Source organism: Danio rerio, chromosome 9 (assembly GCF_052040795.2).
Source record: "Danio rerio strain M-AB ecotype USA chromosome 9, GRCz13ab, whole genome shotgun sequence".
NCBI lineage: Eukaryota > Metazoa > Chordata > Actinopteri > Cypriniformes > Danionidae > Danio > Danio rerio.
Window position 1 is genome coordinate 16085001 of NC_141029.1, and position 24215 is coordinate 16109215.

The following is a 24215-nucleotide window of genomic DNA, read 5'->3' on the forward strand; positions in this document are numbered from 1 at the left end:
AGATTCAAATACACTCAAACAAACTTCCAGACTGGAATAAACATATAGCCTCATTTGACTCAAACATGCTTAAACACAAAACTTTTCAAAATTCAAAATTATTCAAACAGATGCATATAGCCTCAACAGATTCAAAAAGGTTCAGTTGACTCAACTAAGAATTTGATTCTAAGAGTAAAAACACAGTTGCACACAAAAGAGACTCACCGGCCTCCATTTAAGTATGTACTGTGTGATGTGAGCAGAAGCTGGTGCATTCCATTGGATGGGGTGCGAGTTAGGCTGATTTCCAGCTTCTGAAATAATGACCTGGACTGGACGATGACCACCTGATAGAAATAAATAAACAATATTAAACATATTACATCATATTGAAAGCCAAGATTACCCATTTTTTTGTAAATTATGAGATATGAAAATTAAGCCATAGAGGTTAGCATGAGACTAGCTTACTAAGCTAAACAACAAATAGTATTTGATATATGTTCTGGCTTAAAATTATATTAAAAATTTCTCTGGTGTTTTATAAAACAGGAAATAATTTAGTGTGCTCTGTTCATTTTGGAAAACACTAAAATGGGAAACGTAGCACTAGCCTGTGAGATTCTTACCACAGTTTCAGCACTGAGACATTACTGACATTACTTAAGCTTTTAAATTTTAAAATCCTGTAAGTAACTGCCTTAAAAATGACAACAATTCAGAGGTCCTCGACAACTTTACACATAGGCAAATCTTACATACATAGCCTAACATGAACTACTATAGTGGATATATAAAAACATGTATATATTCGTAATTTAAATGGTTGAAAAATATACATTAAAAACGCAATACCTTTAAACATGTTGCAAATATAGGCCATAGTTTTCATACATGTAAAATCCAAACGTGAAATTGGTATGTGATTGCATAAATTGCCATATATAGGTTTTCCAAGTGTTAAATCTCGATTATTTACTCAACATAAATAACTCATGTATTTAACTACTCATTTTTCATTTAGTGTTGTGTAGCCAGCCTCACATGGCAATATCCCCAAATTGCTTTTGATTTCAATATGGTCCTCATTTCTCCCAATTACTGCTATGGGGGTAGTCTGTATACAGCACTTAAAGTTCACTTAGTCTGCATTACGTTCCGCCAGCCTACACCAGCATCTCACCCCCACTGTTCCCAGCCTTCTCACAGCTGGACACTATTACTGAAGGATATTGCTTTGGGGTTGCTTCCACTCACTGAGCAAGAGGGATCACTTCAAACCCCAACAACCGCTCACAAATAAGGGGAAAACTTTATTAATGCAGTCCTTGTCAGATCTTGTGGTTGTGTTTTATTACATATACTCACAATATTGCTTTTGTGCTAAAAAGAATTGGATCAAGAAAAATAAACTGTGTTTATCATCAGTGATAGGCTCTGTGGTGATTAATTAGTGATTGAATATCATTAATTCATTCATTCAGTCTCTTTTTGGAGTCTTTTCTTTTAGTCCCCTTATGAATCTGGGGTCGCCTCAGGGGTACAAACCGCCAACTTATCCATTATATGTTTTATGCAGCGGATGCCCTTCCAGCTGCAACTCATCAATGAGAAACATCCATATACACTCATTTACACTCATACACTACGGCCAGTTTAGCTTACCCAATTCACATGTACCGCATGTCTTTGGACTTGTGGGGAAAATGGAGCACCTGGAGCAATCTCATGCCAACACGGGGAAATCATGCTAACTGAACACAAAAAAATTCCAACTGAATCAGCGGCCTTCTTATATATATTTTATAAATATATAAAAGCATTTGGGGGCGAATTTAATCAGGTAGTTCCCCCGAAAGTGAAAATTTTCTAAAACTTTGCAGCTTCAACAGAACATAATCTAAATAGACAAACTCAAACAGGCTGTACATAGATTCAAATACGCTCAGACTTAACTAAACTCAAATGATTAAATTCACTCAAACAGACACTATATAAACTGAAATGCACTCAAGCAGACTCTATATAGACTACCAGACTCAAACAAACATACAGTACTGTATATAGCCTTATGTTAACTTATGTTAAGTTAGGTTTCTACACTCCTACATGATAGTTATCCAATTATTATTCCCCTTGGATTTTGGGAATAATTTACATTTATGGTTGGGTTTAGGGGTAGGGAATGGGTATGGATTACATTTCGAACAAAAAATAATGATTCAGAATTAACATGGATGTTAGTCCAGGATCGAATAGCACTTGCCAAATTCCATGACGTGCGACCATTAACAATAGAAACAACATAATTGACGAATGACTTCACAGAGGTTGTGCAAGTAGAAAAATTAACAAGTTTGATTGAAATTCAAACTAATTCTGATCACAGGACAAAAGAAATTTAAAAAACAAACAAAGTGGTAAAAGGGCCACAGGGGTTGACTGGTACAGCTGTGTTAATTGGGTGTGTGCTTTTTCTCCATCCACAGAACTTCAAAAGAACAGAAGGCAAACACAAGGCACAGGCCCACCCAAATCAAGGTGTGGATGAGGACATCTTACAACCAACATCCTTGATTTCAAACGCTGCCAGAGGTTGAGCATTTGTTGAACGTTGTAAAAGAAAAGATTACAAGGAAGAGCGAGCCCTAATCGGCAAAACACCTGGGAGAAACAGCAAACAGCGCTCTTGCTCTGGGTAAACATCTGGAAGCCTTTGACTTCCAAACCTCTCCCCACCCATGCCCACAAGACTACTTTTAGCAGTGTGACCCACATACTTTGTGTACATGCGTGTGTGTTCACAAGAGAAGCAGCATGTGCCCCATAAAACTGGTCAATCCTATGAAAATCACAAGTAGTCCAAAACGCAGCTCGAAAATTAGTAGTCGACGAAGTAAATAAAAAGTATATTCAAAGATTGTACTGTTTAACTTTAACCCATTTGTGCTCAAAAATTTAAAAATGGTTTCATGCATGTAGCCTTGTTAATAGTGTAATATTTGTACAATACTTGTAAATAGTAGAGTAAACAATTTCAATGTAAAATTTGTTTGCCCACTACAGAGTTACAGCTGTCAAAAATATAATAAAAAAAAATCAAAGTCAAAGATTAAATAATGGTGTAAATACACAAAAGTAAATATATACCACAATGGTGACATCTAAGAAAACAAGTATTTTCAGTAAATCTCACTACAGACTACAGACTACTAACTATCTGCCAGAAATAGTTAAATAGGTTAGTAATAAGTAAAGCTGCTGATTCTGTTTGTGGAGTTGTTTAATGAGATTTTGATAGATTTATTGATTTATTGATTAGGATTAGGATTTATTGATCCTTTGCCTTCAGAACTGGCCACTACTGAGAATAAAGCTTGGCTGTCCCCTACTGTTAATGTATTTGCTGGATCAGAGAATTTCTCAAGTTCTGCGGCTAACCTCCGTTAGTCATGGCATTCTGTTCCCTGAGATGTACGTTTCTAAAGGCCATATCTGTAGTTTTGTGTTTTTCTTTAGTGATTCTGCTTATTAACAGCTGGGGTTCATTATTCTCTGTTCAATCAGATCTTTAACTCTGCTCCAGTGTCATTGTAACACGTGTTGTGAGTAGGACCAGTGGGAGAGGTTATTTTTACACTGAGGTCTATTTAAAAGAAAGATTTCAGATGAACTCTTAAGTTATGTTTAGATGGGGTGTTATGAAAGCAAAAAACATTCAACAAAAACAATAACCTTGATTGATTAACACATGATTTCCTAATTGCATGATGTATGTACTTACAAGGTATTTGCCCACTGCTTGAACTTTTGACAAAGTAGACAAAAAAAACTGTCGATCTCTTTAAAGATTTGTTTTGGTTGGATGAATCTAGAGACCTTTATGATTACGTTGATAACTATTTGTGATCAAATAGTAATTTTTAGTAACATGAAAATTGCTTTATTTTGGGGGGGTTTGCCTCCATTTTTTATCCTGAAATTAGGAGTAGGAAGTTGGAAGCCCTTATGTGACAGGAAATAAATAAACACAGTCTAAAGACATGCGGTGCAGGTGAATTGGGTAGGCTAAATTATCCGTAGTGTATGAGTGTGTGTGTGAATGTGTGTGCGGATGTTTCCCAGAGATGGGTTGCGGCTGGAAGGGCATCCGCTCCGTAAAAACATGCTGGATAAGTTGGCGGTTCATTCCGCTGTGGCGACCCCGGATTAATAATGGGACTAAGCCGACAAGAAAATGAATGAATGAATGAATGAATGTCTTGTGGTCAATAAACAGATTTCTTTACAACTTGAAAAGGCATCTCTGGATATCTTGCTTTTCTTTGAATATCAAGTCAGTGCACTGAGCATGCTTATATATTGGTTTTTATTTGTTTTTCAAATGTTTTCTGGATCATAGACAATTTTAACGGTTTGTAATTTCCATGCCCAGTTCCCAATGCCATGGCTATTGTCCCATGGGTAGAAAGTATGGGTTGTTATTTTTGCCTTTTATACAATTTTAAGGAGAGTATAAGATTCAAATTGTAATATACTGTATTAGTCAAAAAAGTCCAAGGCATTCGAAATTTAAACATTAGCCATGTCAATAAAGGCTTTTTAAGTTTTTACCTATTTTTTTTTTTTTTTTGAGTGCCTTGAACTTATCTTTATCTTTATGAACCCCTTATTCAAAGGGCACCGACACATCAGTTACAGATGAATCACTTTTTGTTTGATTCTGGATTCATTTAATATATTCGTTTTTTACCCAAACCTGCCTGTTAGATGTTTAATGTCATCAATCAGAAGTAGTTAAAGAATACATGAACTGGAAGTTGCTGAGATTTTATCTCAGAATGTTGATGCATTTCCAACTAAACAGAATATTTATTAGAGGCGGGGCTATCTTTTGCTCATCATTCTCTCATTGCAAATCAATGGTAAAATGGTTAAGGATATTGATATACAATAACGGTCAAAGGTTGCAGTACGATTTTAAAATGTTTTAAAATAAGCTTCTCCGGCTCACCATTGAGTAATGTTCTTGCATTTTAAAGATGAATTTTCATTACTCCAGTCTTCGGTCACAGGATCCTTCAGAAATCACTCTAATATTAATAATTATTCTTAATATTACAATTATTAATATTATTATTAATGGTAATAGTAATAAAATCAATAACTGGTGTAATAATTACATTTGAAACTACATGCAATAAGCATTTATTTAAAAATCTTATTAATGCCACCTTGATAAACAGAATAAATTTCTTTAAAAATAAAACATGGAAAAAAAAACTGACCCAAAACTTGTGTAAATATAGTAGTAGTGTAAATTTTCTATGGAAGCCCTCAGGTTGACATCAACAGAAGGACCATCACATCAATGGTGTAAGCTACTGGTCAGACATTGATTGAAGATTACCAAACCAAAAAAATAAAAAATAAAAATAATAATAAATAAATAAAAAATAAAAAAATCTGTGGATCAACCTGCACGGATTGATTATTAATTTTAAGAGTAACAACGTGATCTAACAAAATAAAAATACATTTAGAGTCCAAGCATGCTTTTTTAAATTTCTTTTTACACATTTCATGTATTAAATATTGCATGTTCTTCTACCACTTTGATTGTATTTGATAATTGTTATCCAGTTTTGCTTTTACAATTACTGTACAGCACAATGTTCTACCATCGTTGCAGTTTTCTATATAAAAAAGTAAAAATATCTCTAGAAAAGATGCCGTTTACTCACCAGAGATAGAATGCTGAGGCTCGCAGCTCAACTCCCCGATGCCATTACCATAGCAGTAACATCTGTAGTGGATTCCCTGAATGAGTTTGTCCCAGGACTCTCCAATCTGATAGAAAACTCTAGTCTCCGGCTCCTGGCACTGATCTGGAAATGGGAATCAGATCAACACAGTCATTATGCAATCATTAGCTTGGCCATTTATAGGGAAAATGGCTAAAAACTGCTGATCGTAAGGCTCTTATTTGTAGGATAATACATTTTAATTGTTTCAAGAAATGTTCACTTTAGCAAATGAAGACAAATGTCTCACTTTCCTGCTAATTGATTAAATGACTGAAGTGGGCAGCTCACCGATGGCATCACACTTCCAGCGTCCACGACCTTGACCGAAACAGGTGCAGTTCATTGTGTAGCCTTCGTCGTGCCTTTTAGTAAAAGTCTGATTTACTTCATAGGTCAAATTATCCACTATGCACTGGTCTGAAAGATGAAATGATATATGTGCGTTAATAAAAGAGAGGTTTCCTATAATTTCATCACTTCTGAAAACGAAAGAGAAATCTTACCTTTGAGTTGAGAGTAGGCGATGCAGCTCCATTCTCCACGGCCATTGCCCACACACGTACAGCGCATCATGTGACCCAGAACATCATGGCGTCTGTCCCATTGATCCCCCACACGATACATCACACCCTCATTGGTGGTACACACCTCTTCATGAGCTGATGGAAAACAACCATTCATTGTTAATAAACATCCGTAACAGCACAAATGTACTTCATTGTACACTTGATGCACAATGAACATGATATATAATAACTTGCCTAATTACCCTAACCTTCCCAGTTAACCTAATTAACCTAATTAAGCCTTTAAATGTCACTTTCAGCTGTATAGAAGTGTCTTGAAAAAAAATCTAGTAAATATTTATTTACTGTCATCATGGCAAACATAAAACAGAGATGAGTTAATAAAACTATTATGTTAAAAATGTGTTGAAATAAACAAAATAAATTGGGAAAAATAAACAGGGGGGGGCTAATAATTCTGACTTCAACTGTATATATAAATCATATGTTTTATATATGTGAAATTCAAATATTTACTTGTATGTCATGAGTAATTTGCATATATTACAATAAATCAGATTTCTAAATAGGCAGTGTTAACATTTCAACTGCAGATCTTTACATTTCCCATGGTCACGCTAAATAATATAGTTTTAATGAAATGAGTACATATCTCTTTTGGAAGCCCTTGTGGAGGACATGCAAAGATTTGAGAGACAAGAATAAACAGTCAGATTGCCAAAAGGTGTAAAGAGTATGTTGGTGCCTGCCAAATCCAACCACATTTCCACTGGCACTTGATTGGGTCTCAGTCGGGCTTCCTCTGAGCCAACAACCAGGAGATTTTTGGCCAGCCCAATACCTTGGTCCAAAGCAGGCCAACTGGGGCTTGAGAAGCGGCCAATATCAAATTGTAAAAGTTGACTAGAGTCAGAAAAAGGTCATAATTTTCAATTTTACATATCAGGAAACCAATTAGTATCATTTAAAGGGCACCTATTTTACCCCTTTTCAAGATTTAAGATAAGTCTTTTGTGTCTCCAGCATGTGTCTGTAAAGTTTCGGCCCAAAATACCCATCAGATTATTTATTATACCTTTCTGGATATTGGAATTTTCTGCTCTGGACACAATGCAGCTGTTTTTGTTGCCTGTGCCTTTAATGCTAGTTCTCCCTGCCCACCGTTCCCACATGCCTGTCAGAGTGTGTCTGAATTTTTAGCTGCGTACGTCAGATACATAGCATGAAGAAAAGCAGACATAGACATGAAGGAAGCAGATCTCACGTAACAGTTGAGAGGAATACTACAGTAAGAACTTTACCTGTGATTATTTGATGTATTTTTTCGTTACAAAGTTCACACACACAGCGGACACACAGCAAGGGTGTTTAACTTTACACACAATTATGACAGGATACACTAATACACACTGCTGTATGGATATCAGTTAGGAATGCACGATATATCGGCGGCCATATTGTTATCGGCCGATAAATGCTATTTCTAGGATTATCGTTATCGATCCGATGTCTAAATTAGGCCGATATCTTTAAGCCGATAAATTACGTAATTGTACAGACCTGCGTGTCGCGCACGCGTGGGCGGAACTTGTTCAGACTTGCCCAGTGCACTATAATGGATCTCTCCCACACTGTTTATTCCTTCAAAGTCTGTCATTTATTCATGTGGTATTGCTGTGCGTTAATAAGTCAGTAAGTAACCATGTTCCTTATCATTGTAGATGTGTTTGATTGAGTGTCATTGTGTATTTTGCTTTAAATCGCCTCAGGAAAAATATTACATGTGTAATCCTTTCCTGCTCTGTCTCTTTGTTGTGTAGAGATAGCAGGGGAACTTATTACTACAGGGCCGAATAATATTAGTTTCGTGGTGAATTGCCTTCTCTTTTAGTTGCAGCCGGTGAATGAACGAGGATACATGTAACTTGGTTTAAAATATTTATTACTTTCCGTGTGGTACAACAAATCAGTCACCTAAAATAGTCTCATTGCCCAAAAACCGCTCCTCTCTCTCTCCCTCTCCCTCTTCGCTTCACACACACACCCCAAACTGCAGCTGGACCCGCACATTTTACAACAAGTGTAAACATAAGTTGTTTGTAATCTGATTATTTGTTATTATCAACACGTTGCTTGTCATGTTGTTGATGTAAGATGTATTTAGTTTGATCGGAATATTCATATTGTTTATGACGAGCGCGCGAGCTATCACCGCGTGCACACACACACTGTAGAAAGGGGAAAGGGCGAATCCAGTCATAGAGGCTCTCGACCAGCGGCTCATTCTGTCTTTATATTCAGCTCTGTTAGCTCAATGCAGGTTTTGTATAAAAAATCTGACTCTGATGGTTACTCTGCCTCTACAGTTGAGTAAAACTCAGCGGTTTATCATAAACTTTCCATCGATCATTTTCCCCGCAATTGACAGCAAGAACGAGCGCAGAAGCATTGTCTGATTGACAAGCAGCAGCTACATGTTCAAAAGAATCTAAAACGCCAAATATGATGAATCTGTGCCACATTTTCTAAACGTACTATATATATATTTAGCTGTTCGCTTTATGGTGGCTCTGAACTGTCAAAACACCTCTAAAAAAGGCTTTTTCGGACATGATGTATTTTTTACATGTGTACATCACTGTAACACGTTTTATTCAAGACCATTTGAGCTGGTTTCAGTCCTTAGTGCTTTCATTTTCATCTTATTTAAATATATTTAACTTGCTTGTTGATTTAAATCCTATTTTGTTATTTAACCTTACTAATTTTATGCAACAGTCAAGTTGCATGTTAATTTGCTAAGAAGAAAAGGAAGTAATGTATTTTTTGCTTGCTGATTTATGTGAAATCGTGAATATAGGTCTATAATCACCTTGCACTTTTGAAGTTAAAGCTTTGTTGCTTTGAGCATAGACTATTTAGTTCATAAGAGCAGTTCAATCTTTTATGAAGTTTGCTGTATAAAAATATATCATTTTGAAATACTTATAAATATCGGCCTATACATATCGGCTATCGGCCTCCAAGTCTGAAGAATTATCGGTTATCGGTATCGGCCAAAAAATCCATATCGGTGCATCCCTAATATCAGTTATGCTAATATACAAAATAAACCTGATTTAATATGCACAAACCGAGATTGAAGCATCTTTTTTTATAATTGTACTGACAGGCAGCTGTGGTGATAAACTAAAAACGTTAAAAGCACTGTAATTCATTACAAACACACACTGCTTTACAAACGGTTTTAAATTCGTAAAACCAATTCTTAATCACATTTGATGATGTTTGATGATCACAGAGAGCTGAACAGGTCTTTTAATCTTGGTTGCTTTGCGCATGTCCTGTCTTGTTGATATGATTTTACATGTTACTACGGAGACATGTTAATACATGTCAATCAATTCTGCGGGTGGAGAAACCACACTCCTACATCACATTACAGTGGGCCTCAAAATGGGAGGGATTTGGATCCATGTGGCTGTGGCGTTTTCCAAAGTTTTAAACTTTTAAAACTCATTCTTGTTCACATTTGATGATGATTGATGATCACAGAGAGCTAAACAGATATTTCAATTCCCGTTGCTTTGCGCACATGTATTCTTGTTGATATGATTATACATGTTACTATCACATTGCAGTGGGCCTCAAAATGGGGTGGGATTTAGATCCTATTTTAACATCAGGAAATAATAAAAAGAGACCTATTGTCTTTGTATCACCTGAATAAAACTGTGGACACACTATACCTACACACAGTTCTGGCTAAACTGCTTCCAATAGATGATTTTCATCATAGCTACTAGTTTGACAGTGGAAACGTAGCTCAATTATGGCCTTGCTAGTTCGAATTTGAGGCCATCGGGCCAGTCATGGCCTGTTGTTGGCCCTGGCTCACAGTGGCCTGACAGTGGAAAAGTGGCTGTAGGAAACTACTGGGAATGCCAAAGCCTACGGAATAATCATCTAATTGTGGTTATTGAATATCTGAGACAATACTTACGCTTTATTTGGATGGCAAAATATGAACATTTTAATTGCAGAAAGGAAGAGAGTAAAACTGCTAGTTTACATTACATTATATTATATTATATTATATTATATTATATTATATTATATTATATTATATTATATTATATTATATTATATTATATTATAATAAAATCACAAGGGCTTATTTTTATGTTACACAAAATTATCTTCAACACAAAATGCATGATTATGACAGGCCTAAAAATAACATAGTTATAGTTTTTAGGTAAAAACTAATTTTAAAGCATGACAAAGAGACACAATACAGCTAAATGAGTTTTTAATGACAAAAATAGTTCAGCATAATTAATCAAGTCAAGTCGCTTGGAGGTCAATTAGGCCACAACTCAATTCTAATGACCACAGATCCATAAAGTTCAAGGCAGTTCCGATAAAATAGTCTTGTTTTTTTTTTAGCTGAGAAATCACTGATTGGACGTATCTGGCGTAATAAAAGCGGATGAGAGTGAGGAAATCTCTCCAAGGTTAAAAGTGGAGGAGTTACACAGCTGCCCTGGAGATCAGCCAGATGTACAAGCTTTACTGCCAGCCAGACTCTGGTCTGAAGCCAAACTCTCTCCGTCTGCAGGCGTGCGCAACAGAGGGGCCACAACTATCACAGGCGATCACAACTCTAAGCTTAAACAATAGCTGTAAAGTCAGGTCCTTTCCCACGTATTGCACATTTATTAGTACAGCAAGTATATTCTTCTATTACTTATTATACTAGAACAACACAGTTGATGCATGATAATGACTCTACTGTTGAGACAGAAATCCCTGCCCCCTACAAAACAAACACTACAGGGCAACACAAAGAGCAGCTCTGGTTTCAATCTATGTCAGATCACTGGATCTCAGCACTTATAATAAACCCCCCATGGTTTGCCTGGCTCTAACTGGCACCTTGGTGACAGACACCCATCAAAGCAGTCAGAAGGTGTTCATGTAAATATGGCTGAAAAGTTGCTGAGTGATCTTTTGTTTCATAGAGTTAACATCCTCATCTCAAGGGTTACCAAAATCTCCTCCTAGACCATGAGGTAATTGAAAAAGCTGAGAGACAAATGTAACAACACTTTGTTTATCCACACTAGTGAAGAAAAGCATGTGGCATGGACCAACCTTGGGTTACACTGGAAAACAATGATTAGTTGAATTTACTAAACCTTTCTGAGGTACAGTTGAAGTCAGAATTATTAGCCCCCTGTTTATTTCCCCCCTATTTTCTGATTAATGGAAAGAAGTTGTTTTGAACACATTTCTAAACATAATAGTTTTAATAACTCATTTCAAATAACTGATTTATTTTAGCTTTGCCATAATGACAGTAAATAATATTTTACTAGATATTTTCAAGACACTTCTAAACACTTAGTGACATTTAAAGGTTCAACTAGGTTAATTAGGTTAACTAGGCAGGTTAGGGTAATTAGGCAAGTTATTGTATAACGAGTTTGTTCTGTAGACTATACAAAATATATAGCTTAAAGGGGCCAATAATTTTGACCTAGAAAAGGGTTTTTAAAATATTAAAAACTTATTTTATTCTAGCTAAAATAAAACAAATAAGACTTTCTTCAGAAGAAAAAATATTATCAGACATACTGTGAAAATTTGTTGTTAAATATAATTTGAGGGAAAAAATAAAATAAATAAAAAAAATTATCAAAGGGGGGCTAATAATTCTGACTTCAACTGTAAGTGGTTGTAAACCATTTGTATTGGCTGATTTTAAAGTAACTAATTCAATTTAGTAATGTTTAACTTAATTTGTTTGTTTAAATTCAGCTTAAAGAAATTGAACAATTATCCATATTGAAATTAGCTTTTTTTCATGTGTTGTGAAAATCTGAATATAACAAATGTTTAGGGAAGTTATGTATGTGTTTTAGACCACACAGGAATGGGAACTGCATACACTGAATAAAATTGGATGAACTCAATTTAATTGAGGGCAGGATTTCCATTCAATAATTTTGTTTAGCACCAACTAAGAAAAAAAAATGCAATTAAATGCAAATGAGTTGGTCCAACATGATTTTATCAAATAAAAGTTTAAATACATTAGCATTTTTATTTAACTTATACTCATAGGGTCTGATAATGTCTGATAATAAGGTCTGATAATATCATGCATGCCTATTATGTGTCATACATTTCAAAGTTCCTTAGTATTATTGAAAGATTTACTAAATGAACTTAAAGAGCAATTTTAAGCATAATTCTAGGGATGGCTGACGTGAAACTGATGTTTCAACAGTGTCGAGGTCCTGGAGCTCAAGTTTGTAGAAGAAATGCACCAAAGCATGATCCAAAATAGCCAGGTCATGTGACTAAGGTGATTCGAAACAACCAGGTCACGTGACTGAAGTGTTTTAACACAAAACAGGTTAAAAGAACAAAGTATTTAAAAACTACCATCTATAGCTGCATCACTCTGGATTCGAACACATCATCTCAGCTAGCTTGTACAGACCTCTCACCACTTCACTAAATCGCTTGATCACTTGACTCTACAATGTGGGGTTTAATACCTCAATTTGTTGTATTGTTTTTTTGCTGAAACTGTTGCAGAGAAATACATAAAAAATACCTCTAGGTGTCACTGTAGAGACCGGTTTCAAAACGTTTCGAAGCTGACACATTTGCCCAACCATCATTATACAATAACTTGACTAATTCCCCTAACCTGCCTAGTTCACCTTATTAACCTAGTTAAGCCTTTTAATGTCACTTTAAGCTGTATAGAAGTGTCTTGAAAAATATCAAGTAAAATATTATTTACTGTCATCATGGAAAAGATGAAATAAATCAGTTATTAGAAATAATGTTTCTCAAACTATTATGCTAAGAAATGTGCTGAAACAACCTTCCCAGAACCGAACAGAAATTGGGGAAAAAAATAAACAGGGGCGCTAATAATTCTGATTTCAACTGTGTGTATATATATATATATATATATATATATATATATATATATATATATATATATTTTTTTTTTTTTTTTTCCTAATAAAAACGATTCTAATAATAAAATGATTGCATCAGTATAATTAGGTGGGAAATACATATTTATAGTCTCTCTGTCACATTTCTGAGAACATTTATAACAGTTTCTGATTTGTTTATGTGAATGAGAAACTTGGAAAAAATTGCTTGTGTGGTCAGCATGCATTCTTAAACAAAAAGATGTCACTTTTTTATATAACTGGATTAATAAAGACATTGCATAACAGACAGGACATTATTTAAAAACACCCTACTTTATTGAAAATAGGCTCATTTAACAATCCCCTATTAGTTAAACAGTTGAGTTTTACTATTTTTACCATTCTGAAAATTATTTTGACTCTTCTTAATTAATGTGCTAAGAAAATTTATGAAAATGAAAAATCCATATTTTCTTGGCCAATATGGCTATGAACTACAATCTTAAGAATTGGAAACACCGGGACACGTTTTGTTTGCGTTTATCGTCAGCGTTTTTCCGAATTCAAACCAATGCGAGCAGAAGAGTATGCAAAATCACTCCTCGACGTTAGATGGCGCTACACAACTTTAAGCTTCTGACACCCGCTTGTAACACAGAAGAAGAAGACAAAGTTGACACGCTTGTTGTTATGGATGGTTCAAGCAGCAGCTCCAGCAAATAAAAAGAAATGATTATTGTCCACCAGTGCAATAAGCAGCTCCATGTTCATATCGCCTCTGGGCATTTCCTTGAATGTGCACTCGCATTGACAGTTTTGCGCTTGAGCGTCTCTAAGTGCCGTTAACTGTAACTTTAGCAGTTCTGTGCACCTGACCAAAAGTGCAATCCTGACTGTTGGAGAAGGTTTTAACGCGGCGCGTCAAAACAGAAAAACGAGCATGAGGCATTTTTAAAAATTGACCGCCTGCCGTTTTGCACGTTGATGTGCACAATCACATTGGCATCCTTAATTAAGTCACGAGGCGTTAAACCTAGATGGAAAACGAGAGCAAAAAGTGTCTCAGTGTGCAGGGGCCTTTATTCTTGTGTAAGTACAGGATGCAACTATAGAAGAGTCAAGGAATAAATTAAGAACCCTGTGTTTTTTTTTTTTTTTTTTTTTTACAAGATCCTAAAGGTATAATATGGTTAAATAATTTATGCTAAGCTAATAGTGGTCCCGCCAGAACCAGAGATCAGCTAAATAGATTTTAAAAAATGATAAAACTCGACCGTTTAACTCTGAGTGACTTAATAAATAAGCCTAAGACTTAAATAAGCCTATTTGCCAAAACAAAGTGTAGTGTCTCTTTAAGATCCAGGACAGTTACAGGACTAAAGTGATTCTGAAATATTATTATTCTCCTTCTTCCAGTTCCTATATGCCAAGCTTCAATCAAGTCCTGACCCGCTTCTCTCTCTCTGGCTTTAACGTTTACTGCTAGTTTAAAGCAGGCACTTACCTGCCATTGGACAGAAGCCAAAGCGCTGCTCTTTGTCAAAGTTATAAGTCGTGCCGCACCATTTCATGCCATCTCTTCTGCCATCAGCAGTGCAGTCAGTGTAGTTACGGCCATTGTAGAGGAAAGGGAACTGGCACAGGGCACCATTAGAGTTTCCTCCTCTGGTTGTGACCACAACTAAAAATGAATAAATTAAACAGTGTAAAATAGCAGTAATTTTGAATTCATTCAATTTGATCTTTAACTGCCCCACCAAGAAAAAAAATGTTTGGATTGCATTTCTTAACTCCTAATGACACTAGTTACCACACTCAATGCATTTTTTTTCAACACATCCCAAAATTTCTAAAATATCAACCTCCACCAAATGGTAGATGCATCGGTTTATGGTAAAAGAAAAATCAGAAATTACAAATATGTAATACCAATTTATTTAAAACAGGATTTTGTTTGTTTGATTTTCTTCTGCACCAACAATGCTGTGCGTGTAAATCATTATTAAAAAGAGTCATTCTTTAAATAACTTTAACAGTCATTAATTAAAACTGTCAAAATGTGGTCAACTCTTTGGTAGAGCGGGCAGTTAAAGGGTTAAAACAGGAACAATTAACCAACATCAACCTTGGGTATAAGTGCCTTGCTTGAAGGTACAAACTTGTACATAGTGTGTGGCAAATAATACTTTTATTTAACCAGGATAAATTCAACTGTTTAAAAGTGACACCAAATACATTTATAATGATGATGAACATACGTTTCAACTAAATTTTAAAAATAAATGTTTTTTTTAACTTTATATTTGTGACCCTGAACCACAAAATCAACAAGCTGAATAAACAAGCTGTTCGTTGATGTATACACACAAACAAAAATATCTAAAAGCTGAATAAACAATCTTTCCATTAAAGTATACTGTGTTAGGACAATACAAGACAACCATTTGAAAATCTGGGGGTTCAAAAAAATCTAAATACTGAGAAATTTACCAATTATGTTATTCAAATTAAGCTCTTAGCCATGCTCATTACTAATCAGAAAATTGATACATGTACAATAGGGAATTTGCAAAATATCTTCATGGAACATGATCTTTATTTAATATTCTAATGGTTTAGGACATACAAGAATAAATATTATTGTATATGTTTACTTATGCAACGTAAGACTAGGATTTAGGGTCACATTTACTGTATAAATTAATCATTTGAAAAGCTTCCACAAAAATATCATGCTGCACAACTTTATTCAACATTGATTTAACATACAAAGCTTTATTGGATGCCAAATTAACATATTAAAATATATAACATTCATAATAAATTGTTAAAAATATGTTTAAAAACATACTTTAACTCTGATAAAATACAATCACTCGTATATAGACAGTATAAAAGAAGTCTTTCAACAAATAAAATCTTACAAACTCTGTTATGAACTTACCATTGTTGCTGGTACAGAAGGAATACTTGTAGTCTTTCTCAAAGTCAGATGAGGTGCTGCACCAAAGCTGTCCATCATTGCGTCCCTCAGACGTGCAGGAGTAAAACGTTTTCCCCATGAACACAAAAGGGAAAGCACACGGTTCGCCACCTGAGGTCCCGCCATACACCTGAGATTGACTCTCTACACAAAAGACAGTAAGAAACTTAGATAAAAACCATTCAGTCTAAATGAAAAATGACAGACTTGTTTGAATAAAAGACACAAACCTGACTCTTCACAGCTGACACCGTTTCCTAAGCAGTTACACAACATCTGCTTGCTACCTTGAGCCTTGCTCCAGCGCATGCCTGGAGCATAGGAAACACCTGCTTCAGTCAGACAGGATCCCTCCACAGGGTGTTCAGGCACCCCTTGTGGGTGGTACACTGCTGGCTGGACATTGGTCACAACACGAGACCCAGTACCTGCAGTTAAAAATAAAACATAGGATACACATTTAGTTTCTACATTCATTAGGTGGGCGGGGAACACTAGGGGTCTTATGCAAGTTTATATGAATGGACGCCAATAATACATTTACATTTGAATGTATTAGTACCATTTTTAGCATAAGAAGGCCTTTAAAAAGGTTTCAGACAAACGAAAAATGTTCTGCTCTACAATATTCCTGTATCATTTTTGAATAATTACTTGTAGTTCACTGAACTTCATTTAAAAAACCTAAACAGGTAGTGCTGTCTTCTCACAGCAAGAAGATCACTTTGTCGAACCTCGGCTTAGTTGATATTTCTGTGTGGAGTTTGCATGTTCTCCCTGCGTTTGCGTGGGTTTCCTCCGGGTGCTCCGGATTCCCCCACAGTCCAAAGACAAGCGGTACAGGTGAACTGGGTAGGCTAAATTGTCCGTCGTGTATGAGCGTGTGTGTGTGTGAATGTGATTGTGGATGTTTCCCAGAGATTGGTTGTGGCTGGAAGGGCATCCGCTGTGTAAAAACGTGCTGGATAAGTTGGCTGTTTATTCCGCTGTGGCGACCCTGGATTAATAAAGGGACTAAGCCGAAAAGAAAATGAATGAATGAATATTTAGTTCGAAGACCAGTATATATATATATATATATATATATATATATATATATACATATACATATATATATATATATATATATATATATATATATATATATATATATATATATATATATATATACATATACATACATATACACATATATACATATATATATATATATATATATATATATATATATATATATATATATATATATATATATATATATATATATATATATATATATATATATCAATAGTAAAAAAGAATAACTAAATAGAGGAAAGAAACAACTAGAGGTTAAGGGAAGGTCTACATGAAAAAAATACCACAGTAATTAATAACAAGTACTACAATGTTTTTTAACCATATTTTATTAGAATTAGCCAATTCGAATGTTATCACTTGATTAAAAGGGTGTTATCAGGTGATAGATATGGGCCAGTAGGGGCCCTCTGCTCCTACCGGTAGACTCAGAAGGCTGTTATAATCCCCCCATGTGGTTAATCAGCTATAGATCACATACGACTGCGGCCGGAAGTTAGCAAGAACTATTTATTGAATTTCCTAAAATTTCCATTTTATTGTAGAAAAATCTAAATTATACCACAAAGTTTTTTGCTTTTCAGTTCATGATTGATTCTACAGTATGCTGAAGCATTCAACTAACAGTTGTTAGCGCACACACACACAAACACAGAGTAAAACAAACTTTCCTACAGTATGGTTCAATAGCACTAAAATATTTTCTATAAAATACTATAAGTATTTTTCATGTGGGTGATGGCACAATTTTTTGGTAAATAGCCTGAACGAATGACTGTTTGAAATTAAAAAAGCCAATTAATTAAATGGCAGAAATGTGCATTTTTGCTAAATTAGTACTTTAAAACAGTTTTAATATGAAGCTCTTACCAAGACTAGTAGTGTGCAGAGAAGCATGCCTCTCACACTTCCACTCTCCACGTCCATTACCAGTACACAAACACTGTAAAACGTGTCCACGAGAGTCCGTCTTACTCCACGTGTCCCCAATCCGGTAAGAAGTGCGTGTGTCCTGGTCATTACAGCGGTCTGTGATACACACAAATATACGATGCAGATGTTTCCCATTAGAACCTTTTTCTTCATCAATAACAGTTACCAGTTAAGCTTGAGTAAGCTTTTTTTTTAATGCAATAAAGTAAAAGTTTCCCTCTCTTCTATTTAGTTAAAAATGCCAGAAAGTTTAACTGCACTTTAAGTGGATAATTAAAGTGAAATCGAGCTGAAAGATTGGAAAAGGGAGGTTTGTGAGGTTTGGACTGTTGCACTATTCTATAAAAAAAGCTGGAGTTTTTACTTCTGGATGTGCATGTAATACGTCCACTTCCTTCTCCGAGGCAGGTGCAGTCCACAATCATCCAGCCCTGGTAGGGCTTCTCCCAGGTCTCACCAACCATGTAGGAGGTGCCAGCTGTATTATCATAACAGCGCTCCGCTATGAAGGAAAAAAAAAAGTGGATTCATTAAAATGTTGTTAAAATTAATACCATCAATAATGTCAAAAATGACCATAAATACATTTAAAGTTACCAAGAAATCATTTTACAATTGCAGATTTATTCCTACAGTATGTCAACATATTTAATGTCAAATCTGAATATTTTGACAAAACATTCTACAGCAAAAAAGCTCGCTTATATATTTGAATTATGGACATTTAAGCTGTTAGGACATTGTAGCTGTTTTGTTGCATGTACTTTTAATGCAAATGAGCTAGTTCTCCCTGCCCACAGTGCATGTCAGAGCCATAGAGATCTCTCTGTGTTGCTCTTCACTTAAATAAACAGCACAGTGACAGACAACAGTTAAGCAGATCTCCTTTATTATAGTAAGAATTTTTCCAACTGTTATTTGATATTTGTTTTGGAGTTAATCCAAGCCTTTCTGCAACGATGAGTCACACACAATGTCGTTATAAAGTTTGCATGCATGTATAAACACACATTTAGCTTTGCACTGTTTTCACACAGCAAATGTGACCGGATACATAATAATATGCACTACTGTGTGGACATCCATTTTGTTAATATACAAAATAAATCAAAGTCCACAAACCAGGGTTGAAGTGTCTTTTATAATTGTACTGACACTATACGGCTTTGGTGATTAATTACATAACGATTTTACTGTAGTTATTACAAACATGCACTGTTTTAAAAACATTTCTAAACTTGTAAAACTCATTCTTGAGATGCAGATGATCACAGAGAACTGAGCAGACCTTTTAATTTCTTTTAATCGTCCTGTCTTGTTGGTATGATTATACACGTTACTATGTATACGTTAATACGCATTTGTCAATCAATTCAGTGGGAGGGAAAACCACACTCCTATGTCACATTGCGGGGGGTCATGGCAGGGATTTGGATCCTATTTTAACGTTAGTAAATAAAAATAAAAAAACAAAAAACAAAAAGAGACTTTATATTACTCCAGTATGACTGTGGACACACTATACCTACACAGATTTCTGCCCAAACAGCTTACAAAAGAAGTTTCATCATAGATGACCTTTAACATAAAATTGTAAACGTATAATTTAAACAACTTAAAAACCCATCTTTTCTGCGATCACCTGAACCCCTGTAAACAAAACCAGGACCCCCTCTTCTTTACCCTACACAACAACCCCAAAACATGATCAATTCTGCCTCACACAGGCGAGTGGGCTTGACAAACCACCTCTAGAAAACACTTGTTTCTGTCTCGATTCTCTAAAAAAACACTCCCTAACTCTAGCACAAACAGTTCCTTTGTATTGCACTTTTGTGTGTATTGCTCCTTCTTGTTGAATCGCAGAATGCCTCCTCAATTGCAAGTAATTTTGGACAAAAGCATCTGCTTAATGACTAAATGTAAATGTAAAAGTATCCCTTAATTCTGATTGGTTGATTGGAATGTTGGAGGATCAACATAAATGTTTATTCAGGAACATGTCCTAGTATACAAGGTAGAATCACTTCAACATAATAATAATAATAATAATAATAATTCCATACTTTTATATAGCGCTTTTCTGGGCACTCAAAGCACTTTACACACAATGTTTTCACCTCATCCACCACCAGTGTGCAGCATTCACCTGGATGACGCGACGGCAGCCATTTTGCAACAGACCGCACACCACACACCAGCTGATTGGTAGAGAGGAGACAGTGATTAAGCCAATTGGAATATGGGGATGGTTAGGAGGCCATGATGGACAGAGACCAGTGGGCAGATTTGGCCAGGATGCCGGGGTTAAACCCCTGCTCTTTTCGAAGGACATCTTGGGATTTTTAATGACCACAGAGAGTCGGGACCTCAGTTTAACGTCTCATCCGAAAGACGGCGCTCACAGAGCAGTATAGAGTCCCCGTCACTATACTGGGGCATTAGGACCCACACAGACCGCAAGTTGGGCGCCCCCTGCTGGCCTCACTAACACCACTTCCGGCAGCAACCTAGCTTTCCCATGTGGTCTCCCATCCAGGTACTGACTGGGCGCAGCCCTGCTTAGCTTCAGTGGGCGACCATGTGAGAGTTGCAGAGAGCTAGCTGCCGGCAGGTTAACTTAAAATCACACCAACTGACAGAAGAAGGAGTTTCTTAATCTAGAACTTATTTGGTTTTCCAGCCTTAAAAATCTATTTATTATTAATCTGTTAAATGTAATGCTTAAGAGTATAGCAAACCACAAAACTTGATGATGGGATGAAAAAGTCCAAACTTACCAACAGGTTTACAGGTCCACTCCCCCTTCCCATTTCCCAAGCAGACACACTCCAGCATGTAGTCTCCAGTGTCATGAGGTCTCTGCCATGTGTCTCCAATCTTGTAGGAGTGCCCTCCCTCATGACAGCGGTCTACAACAGAGGCCAAGTAGGTAAACAGCAAGCACAACTTCCAAAAGTCTAATTCCCAACTTGCGGTTAAGTACAGTAAAGGAAAGTTCCAGTCTACCCACTCGCAATGGTGCAACTGATTTTCCCTCGGGCAGAGCCAATGCAAGTACAGTCCCAGATCATTCCGTCCTTGGGCCTCTCGTAAGTCTCTCCAACCCGGTAGGAACGAGAATTGACTTTATCGTAGCAGGTCTCCTCAGCTGGGAACACACATGGACTTTGTTCTTCACACCAGTTGGTATAAATACAAACATACAAAACTTAAAGGCATAGTTAATGCTTCCAAAAATGAAAACTGGCAGTTTATTGATTTATCTTCAGGATTTATCATCCTAGATGTAGTTGGCTTTTTTTTTCTGTAGTAGAACACTAAAGGAGATTTTAAGTTGACACTGGAGTCTTTAGTGATTTATGAAAGTCAAAAAGCACTTCGGGAGTCACTATCTAATGAGAATCATAAGCCCATGGCTCTTGACAATACACAATGGTCTCAATCTGCACAAGAAACAACTTTGCATAAGTATCAAAGGGTTAGTTCCCCCAAAATTGTAATCACCATTTACTCTCCAAAAAGTAACTACAATCCCTTATGAGCTTCATTCTTTGATTGAACACAAAAGAAGATATTTGGAAGAAAGCAGAAAACCTTTCATAAACAAATACTATAGAAGTCAATGGTTACATGTTTCTGACATTTTTCAAAATATCTTCTTTTTAGTTTACGGCAAAGAAAGAAACTCATAAAAGTTTGAAACAAGTAAAGGATGAGTAATTTTAGTTTAGGCGAACTATCCCCTTTAAGTCGACAATCTATGTAGATGTTTCGAAGTGAGTTTACTCTGTCACAATGACATATGCAAAGACTCAAACTCACACCTGAGTTAATCCTATTTGTTTACAAAGGAGAGAGTTGTATTGGTGACCAAATGGTACTTACTAGTGTTAATCCTGGAAGTTCAATCCTATATAAGAAGTTGTAAACCAGGGTTGTCCAAATTCAGCACACCTAAATCAAGCACACCTAAACCAACTAATCAAAGCACTTTCTGTGTATACTAGAAACTTTCAAGGGTTGAAAGGGTTGTGTTGAAAGAAATGCAGCTAAATGTAGGACAACGGCCCTACAGGCCTGAGTTTGGACACCCTTTTGTAAACAAACAGCATCAGCTTACTAGTTTGTTTGTGCTTGCACATACGCCATTGTGCATTAGGAAAAATGCACTACATGTGCAAGATCATTTGTCAAGTCTTATTTTTGCTTTGTCTGGATATGCATTTCCAACTCTCAAAAGTACTGATCACCATTGATTTGTGTTCTGTAAACCCCATCTAAGGGATAATTAACCCTTCAGTTGTCCCAAAGCTATTTTACTTTTTCTTCTGTACAAAACAAGACATTTTAAAGAAAACATGTAACAATCGACTTTAGTATTTGTTTTCCCTACAATGGAAGCCAACGGTTAAAATATATATTTTTAAAAATCTTTACTGTGTTCAAAGAAACTCATAAAGGTTTATAACTATTTCTGGGCGATTAAAATTTAAATTTTGGGTGAACTATTCCTTTAACTTGGCATATGTATCATAGGGTATGTCAATCACCTCAAATTATAAAAACAAGCCAGGAAACATTCATCCACCACAATGTCTCAAAGAGCAAAGCCAATGCAAATGCACTCACCATCAGGTTTTGATTTACACTCTATTTTAGAAACTCCATGACAAGTGCAAAGAAGCGTGCTGCCCAGATAAATGCGCTCCCACTTCTCTCCAGCTCCATAAAACTGTCCGTCCATAACACATCCATCTGCACAGTACACAACAAAACCTCACTGAGTTTTGCAGCATGTTAACTTTTCCATGATCAAATAAAAATCACACTAAGTAGCAAAAACTAAATACATAAAACTTCATACATCTACACTGAAAAAAATGGATTTGGATTTACTTTTTTTAAGGAAAGTGATATCAAAGAATTTTTATGGGTTGAATTTAAACAAACAAGTTAAACATTACTAAATTTAACCACTTCTTACAAAAAAAAGCAAATCCAATCAATATTTTTTCCAGTGTGCCAGCCTTTATAAAACAATTTGCGTCTGCAAAATAATTATAATACCCATAATAGTAATCATAATAATAAAATAAATGAAATAAACCCAAAGCCAATACACACAGAGTGCCTCCTACCTTGTGACACAGATGATACAGAGTGTTCCTGAGCTTGTCTTTTATGTTTCCCCGTTCCTTTCGGCATACACTGCACAGCGCAGGCAAGCAATGCCACCGCAAGCGCCGTGCCCAAAGGGCCACCAAACATTTTTTTCACAGGTGCGATTGAACACGCTAAAAGTTAACCCTTCGTTTCCTCGAGGAGTTGATTGGCTCGGGGATTCAGTGTCCGCAGCCGCTCCAAGTTTCCTGTGTACGGTTCTGTGCCCCGTTCCTAACCCTCTTGCTCTTGCGTGCACCTCTGCGGAGCTCATATGTGCGGAGCGCTTTTATTTGACCTCTACATTCCGCCCTGGAGGAGGAGGAGGATCTTGGCTACCCCGTCACACGCGCACGAGAGAGTCCATGCAGACGCCCTCGCGTGAATCTGGCGTTTTTATTTGAAACATTTTACTACACAAAATGCTAAATTGAAAGCTTTAAGCCGATGTCATTGTGACCTAGTAGTCTACCTTTTTGGAATTTTTTTATAATGCTGTTTCACTACTAATTTGTTCAATAATGACCCAAACTTTAAGGGAGCCGGAGCGACTGGCTATCTAATCTAATAGAGATCACGCTACAATGTCTTATCCACAGATGGTTCAGGGGGCTGCATTCATCTGAATCCATTAGGCAAACTCTTAACTTCAATAATAGTTCCCTGGTGGTAAAATAAAGTCATTCACAGTTTACAATCGACCTAAAGAAATTAAGATTAAAACGAAGGCAGATGAAGTGATACATAAAAAAAAACGCAACATTAATTTCATTTATTC

The 24215-nt window shown here is 36.0% G+C and overlaps 1 protein-coding gene across 1 annotated transcript in view; it reads right to left on the reverse strand.

Annotated features, from left to right (window-relative positions):
* fn1a (fibronectin 1a) overlaps positions 1 to 23682 on the reverse strand; it is a 62595-nt gene extending 38913 nt beyond the window's left edge. Inside the window, 13 exon segments of the mRNA NM_131520.3 lie at positions 208 to 329; positions 5727 to 5870; positions 6078 to 6206; positions 6293 to 6448; positions 14786 to 14962; positions 16226 to 16408; positions 16495 to 16692; positions 18212 to 18370; positions 18639 to 18776; positions 21055 to 21186; positions 21288 to 21425; positions 22907 to 23032; positions 23416 to 23682. Coding sequence (NP_571595.3) covers positions 208 to 329; positions 5727 to 5870; positions 6078 to 6206; positions 6293 to 6448; positions 14786 to 14962; positions 16226 to 16408; positions 16495 to 16692; positions 18212 to 18370; positions 18639 to 18776; positions 21055 to 21186; positions 21288 to 21425; positions 22907 to 23032; positions 23416 to 23545 — 1932 coding nt within the window. The 5' untranslated portion in view covers positions 23546 to 23682.
* Positions 23683 to 24215: the final 533 nt, after the last annotated feature.